At 45.0% G+C, this 6,514-nt stretch overlaps 1 protein-coding gene across 6 annotated transcripts in view; it reads left to right on the forward strand.

Annotated features, from left to right (window-relative positions):
- Positions 1 to 5,945, forward strand: part of DCX (doublecortin) — a 62,519-nt gene extending 56,574 nt beyond the window's left edge. For 2 of the 6 annotated variants that reach the window (XM_062502824.1, XM_062502826.1), the window contains exons 5-7: positions 3,536 to 3,630; positions 3,795 to 3,797; positions 5,889 to 5,945. In XM_062502824.1, the coding sequence (XP_062358808.1) occupies positions 3,536 to 3,630; positions 3,795 to 3,797; positions 5,889 to 5,945 (155 nt within the window). The remainder of the gene's footprint in view (positions 1 to 3,535; positions 3,631 to 3,794; positions 3,798 to 5,888) is intronic. The other 4 variants (XM_062502830.1, XM_062502825.1, XM_062502828.1 and 1 more) reach the window with 2 other exon arrangements.
- The last annotated feature ends 569 nt before the right edge of the window (positions 5,946 to 6,514 follow it).

The raw sequence follows: 6,514 nt of genomic DNA on the forward strand, positions 1-6,514 counted from the left end.
GTGATAGGAGAGTTTGTGATTTTTAAAACCAGGGCACGATCACTGGTACCTGAACTAAAATTTGAAAATGTCTTTGCCTTGATTTGGCTCAGGGAGAATACGAGCAGGGCTCCGAGGCTGCTGCAGGACCTCAGAGTCTCAGTCCCCGATGGACAGAGGGACAAAAGCACATTCAGCAGGCAGCAGCAATCAGCAAGCAGACCCAGAGTGTCCGTCTGTCCTGGCTGCAGGGCTGCTCCCCGGGGTCATTATGGATGAGTGTGTCCAAAGGCAGCAGATATCTGGGGAATGCCACATGGGACAGAGCAGCTTGTCCCCTGCTTGTCCCCTGCTTGTCCCCTGCTTGTCCCCTGCTTGTCCCCTGCTTGTCCCTGTGTCCTGCTGCCTGCCCGCCCACAGGCACACCCAGGAGGGATCCCCTCACCAAACACAGGGGGAAAAGGGTGCCAGAGCTGCAGAGCTGAGTGCCTGGGAGTTTGGAGGTGCCTGAGCAAAGGATGCCTGTGCAATCCGAGTCCTTCCACTCCTGAGGTTTTGTTTTTCTGTCCTGAAGGGCAGCATGGCTCGTGCTCTCTGAACAAGCTGCTGTTTCTATGTTTGCTTCCCGCTGTCCTCGTTCTGGTTGTTCCCTTTCTTTATTTTTGTGGTGGCACTTCAAACCCTGACCTGGAGACAAAACTAGCCATGGATTTCTTGGTCCTTCCTCTCACTCTTGAGCTGTATGAGCTCCTCAGACTGAGATCTCACTTGCAGAATGCTGTAAACCCCAATCAAGCACAGATTATTAACCTTATTTAACAAGTTAGTAGAAATAGGTATCTCCACACATTTTGAGCACCCCCTGTGAGCCTCAGACCCTGCTTTTTCCAGTTCTGCTTGTGGACAGAAAGAGAGTTCAAAAGATGGATTTCGCTAACCTCATTTGCAGATCTTGGTGCTCGTCAGCACTGGAAATTTGGATCCAGAGCCCCAGTCAAACCAATCAGGGAACAATTCCGTGTGAGAAACCTGGCTAAAAAAGGGCCTAAGAAAAGGCTGAAGAGGGACTTTTGACAAGCCACAGAGTGATAGGACAAAGGGGGAATGGACTTTAGCTGAAGGAGAGCAGGTTTACATATTAACAAGAAATTCTTTGCTATGGGGGTGATGAGGCCCTGGCACAGGTTCCCAGAGCAGCTGTGGCTGCCCCTGGATTCCTGGAATTGTCCAAGGCCAGGCTGGATGGGGCTTGGAGCAATGTGGGACAGTGGAAGGTGTCCCTGCCCACGGCAGGGGATGGAATGGGATGAGCTTTAAGATCCCTTCCAACCCAAACCATTCTGGGACTCTAAAATGCCTGAGGGAGAAGCAGACAGAGAATTCAGTTTACCTGGATCTCTCATCTCAAACATGACAGGAATATTCTCCATCCTCCTTCCCGTGTGCTGGACAAGGCTGATTTCTCTCCTGAGCACAGATTGCCTCGTGCACGGGGGGAGGTGAGGATCCTGTGGAAAAAGGTGCACGTGCTCCTGCAATTAAAGGATACGACATAAGTACTTCAGGGTAAATTGATGTTGTGGAGCAAATATAATGCCATGAACAAGCCATAATGCACAAAGAATAAAATGGTGGAAAAAAACCCAAAGAACTGAAATGAAAGCTGGTTCTAAAGAACAGTTCCTAATAGCTGAGTGTAGGTGAGATCCTGAGCTACCCTAAATCATCAGGAGATTTTAGTGGAGCAGCAGTGTTATGGACCAGCTGGGACCTGCTCCTTGCCTCCTGTGATTTTCTTGCATTTCAGTTCAAAGGCAAGTTTGCTTATGAACACTATTCTTCATTAGCAGGCAGAGAAAATTAAACTGGGCTTCTTCATTGTTACTCCTGCTGCAGAATTCTGCTGTATTTGTAATGATATCCATCTGTCTCATTCCATTTCTGATTTGGATGTCACATCTGCTTTTTTGTTGATGCTCATAAAATATTTACATACCTGCTGTAGCACTTAAAACTCTCATTGTATTAGGGAATTTCTGTCCTGCCCTGCAGCAATTACATCCATTTTGCTGCACACTGGCTCTGCTGTTGTTCCAGTCTTGTTTGTGGAAGGGAAATTGGGGTTCCTTGCAGAGTTCTTAGGTGTCATTCTTCAGCTTAGGAAGGATCAGTGACAGTAGGACACAAAGAAAGAGGCATTTTAGAAACTGGAAATAGATTCTAGCTAATGGAGATTACATCAGTCCTTTTGTTCCCCACATTTTCTTTAATAGGAAACACAAATTCACCCAGTGAAATAAAACATAAAAGAGATCCAAGTTCTTTTTTACTGAATTGCTTTCATTATTTGGCATATTGTTAGAGAACTCTACTTTTTTTCCCCACCAGCCTGGAGGGCAGCTCGTTTTGTAGAGTGGCACAGCTCAGTGCAGGGGCCAGCAGGAAACTGCTTCTGCCTTTCCAGAACAGGATTTTCCCCCTATCAGTAAAGAATGGTCTGAGTGGGACAGGGAGGTGAAGGGTCACTCTGTTCCCCAATTATCTATAAACCATTATTTCTACCACCTTTTAAAAATATCCATTTCCTCAGTAAGGCGCATTTGTGATAGGAAGAAAACCGTGTGTGATGAATAACCTCTTCCAAAAAAAGGAGGAAACGCATGGAAATGATGGATGTGAAGGCAGAGGAGCCACATCACCATGAATTTGTTGCATCTGAGCTGCTTTAAGGTGCTGGCAGCTCCTCCTTTGTCAAGTGGCTTTGAGCACAGGTTTCTTTTCACACCTGTTTGACCTCTGCCTTTGCTGCAAACCTGAGCTACCCCCGTTCTCACAGGGAGGTAACAGAGGAGTGAGGCTTTCTTAGGCATTAAAGCAAGAGCTCTGCTGGTTTTACTCTTAAAAATACAACACTCACACATTTTACTCTACAATACTTTATACACTTCTTCAGTCTCCTCCAGACACTCAAGTGCTCGATGAATTTTAAGTAACTGATTTGCAGATGCAGCTGTTAACAACTGAAAGCATAATTCCATCAGGCTCTTGGGTCACTTAATCCCACCCACAGCAAACTACAGCCAGGGCACTCCAGGCTGCTGTTTGTCTAGTTTTTAATGTTTATAATTGACAGCTGACATTGCTTGTGTAGGATCCAGATATCTCCAGCCCCTGGTTTCCAGTCAGGCCCTTAAACAGTTTGAGAACACAGAAACTGTCTTTCTGGTTTTTTGGTGATGTGTGCCTTGGATCGACTTGGTGAATATTTGTTGTGTGAAATATTGCTCCCTCAATTTATTTTGTATCTAGCTGTATTTTGCAGTCACCCTGAGCAGCTGAAATCCTTGAGTTATGTTTATAGCTATGCTGTTCATTTCTTGGGGTTTTTTTGTTTTTTGTTTTTGGGGTTTTTTTTTGTTTGTTTGTTTGTTTTTTTTCTCCTGCCTAACGTGAATAAACCATGGTGTTAAATGTTTGGAGACCTTCCATCTCCCCAAAGGAGAAAAATCTTCCCCTTGCTTGCCTGATTTCCAGCTTGTGTCTTGTTTTCTGCCAGCCAACGGGACCTCCAGCAGTCAGCTGTCCACACCCAAATCCAAGCAGTCCCCGATCTCCACACCCACCAGCCCAGGGAGCCTCCGTAAGCACAAGGTATTACGTTTCTTATACCTTACTACACCTCCTTCTGCCTCAGCCCCTCTGATTTGTGTGAGGCTGGAGCCATGGCCGTATCCTCTGGAAGAGTAACAACAACTCTTGATGTTCAAACAGTGGAGTTTGGCTATTTACCTGTAAAAGTTGTCCTTTTGGGCAAGGTGGTGACCAAAGCACTGGCCTGATTCTTCCCCCAGAGTTGTTAATGTGTGCTGGAGACCATCCAGAGGGATCAGAGGAGACAACTTAACCATGAGCTTGTACCACTCTTTGCAAAAAATCATTGATGGATGTGGTTTCTTGTCAACCCTTCTGTCCTGAAAAGCCTCAAGTGTTGGCAATTCAGGCCCATTAAACAGCAGAAGCAATTCAATGTTACTGGAGCTCTAAGACATCACTTTAATGATGCTCCTCAAGAATTTATTTTTTTTAAATTATTTAAGGCCATGCTCTGTTTTACAGGAAGCAGGTGATTCTTACAGCTGGTGTGGTAAATGTGCTGTGGAGCTGTAGCTGGTCACAGACAGCATGGCCAACAGGTAGCACAGCATCCTGGCAGAGATCAGGAAACCTGTGCTGGTTCATGGATAATTCATGTATTGATTTATTTAAAAGGTACAGCAGCTGTCGCAGCTTTTTCAGTTCCTGTTACTCAGGGCCACTCTGTGCTGAGTTCTGACTTTCATTTCTGTGGGCCTTTGCATTTCTGGAATAGCCACAATGCTGCTTCCAACAGTTTTCACTTGTTACGGGAATTGGAGCTTGGACACAAATGTACGTGTGAGAGGAAGTCAGAGGGATTTCTGTTTAGTAAACAAAATGTACCTCTCAGCCTGACTTTGAAAGCATTGACCCAAAGTTTTTGAAGAATAATTAAAAATTCTGGTGGTGCTGAGGTCTTGCAGTCAGCAGCCACGTGGAACCCACTGTGGGCCAGATTGCAGGGGTTGAACTAATTCTGTTTAAAAAAGGCATAACTGAAATGAAAACTGTGTTTTCCTCAGGACCTCACTCTGTTCTCAGCTGCTCAGCTTCTCTAAGTTTGAGAAAATACACCAAAATAACACAATGTGTCCAGACTTATTATTAATTTGTAATTGAGAACAGAATCTAGCCCATGGTGTGAGTTCATCAGTTCAGCAGAAGTAATGCTGCAAACTGCATCCTTCGCTTCAGCATCAGGGACACGAAATATTTTCCAAACTTTCTATCTCATTTAGAACTTTGTAGATGAGGACTTGTTTCTTGGTCAAGACAAGTAAAACTCACCTTTTTGGTGGACTATGTATGTTTTCAGCTGGCTGATTTATGACCTTTCCAGTGCAGCCCTGAGACCATTTGTAATAGATGGTGACTGCTGAGGGCAAAGCCAACCCAGCTATGATTTTCTCCGCTAAGCTAAGCCAATCAGAAAACACAAATGCAGCATTTTAGGTTACCAGAATATTCATGCATCACTGTCTTTTTCCCAGGAGCAATTTCCTGCTTATAAGGAAATCGCTTTTCTTTTTCCCCCTTAAAGCTCAAGTGATAAATGCTTAGGTTGAGTTCACCACAAAGTCCTATTTTACCTTTTCTTATATCAAAATTTCTGTGAATTTCCTCCCTGAATATTTGGGCTTTTCTTCATTTTGCTCACAGTTATCACCTGTGTGTGGGCCAGAGTTCAATAGGTCCCAGGAGAGCTTTAGCCCTTGAGCTGGTTCCTGTACCCTTGTCCCACACAGAACTTTAAACAAATGGAATAAAATGGTTATCCCAGAAAGGGGCACTGGAAAAGCTTTACATTGAACATTTGATCCAAATAATAAACTTGGGGTTATTTTATTAACTTTTCCAACTGATTAGAAGTTACTTAAAATAAAGAATAAACCACGAAACATGTGAATTTCGTGGAGATTTGTCCTGAGGGCAGCTGTCATACCAAGGTAAGACTCTTCAATCCTGATTTAGGTTTAAAGAGATGTGTTTAAGGCAAGGTGCTGCTTTTTTATGCATGTGCTGGAATGGACACATTGATCCAGAACAAGAAAAAACCACTTCAGGAGCAGTCATCAGGAGCAGAGATGCCCTTGCTCCTCTGTGCAAGGAGCCTGCCTTGATTTTATCCTGGAACTCCCTGGATTCTGGTGAGCCCAGTGCATTCCACCCTCTGAGCTGCCCACAAACAACTGAGCCACTCAGCTGCTTCCTTCTGCATGGCCAAGGGTGGGAGCTGATGGTGAGGGTTAACATTTTCTCCTTTCTCCCTACAGGACTTGTACCTGCCTCTGTCCTTGGATGACTCGGATTCCCTTGGAGATTCCATGTAGAGCAGCACGGAGCGAAATGTCCATATTGCGTTTGGGATACAGCAAAGTACCTCTGCCAAAACAAGCAGATAGGTGACCGGTGCTTTCAAGTCAAAGGACACACAGTTAATTGTCATTTTTGTTCTGTGATTTCTCCTCTCTGTGCCACAAACCAACACCTGCCAGTCTATAGAGATAGAGGGATACCATTCTTCTGAGTTACAGGGGTGCAAAATGGGCATTGTGAGAAATTTGGGGCCGACGTGCCAACGATTCTCTGTGCATTTCCCATTTTCTTCTATGATTTCTTCTTCTGCTGCGACCGTGTGGTTCTCCTAGTGTTAGTAAAGTAGCTCCCCTGGAGGTGTGCAAACGGAGCCCTTGCTGAGCAGTTTGCAAGCTGGAGCAGAGCAGATGATGTTCTCCAGCTGTGCAAACTGCCAACCTCTGCCAGCTCGCTGCTCCTCATTCACAGCCCCAGTTTTGGCACCTGCATTCCAACCAGTCTTGGCTTTATTGTGAAGGGCAGGAAAGGAGTTTCTGGTTTGCTTAATATGCCAGCAGAAGCTTGGATGAGATTAGGAGTGATT

This window comes from Cinclus cinclus, chromosome 15 (genome assembly GCF_963662255.1).
Source record: "Cinclus cinclus chromosome 15, bCinCin1.1, whole genome shotgun sequence".
Lineage (NCBI taxonomy): Eukaryota > Metazoa > Chordata > Aves > Passeriformes > Cinclidae > Cinclus > Cinclus cinclus.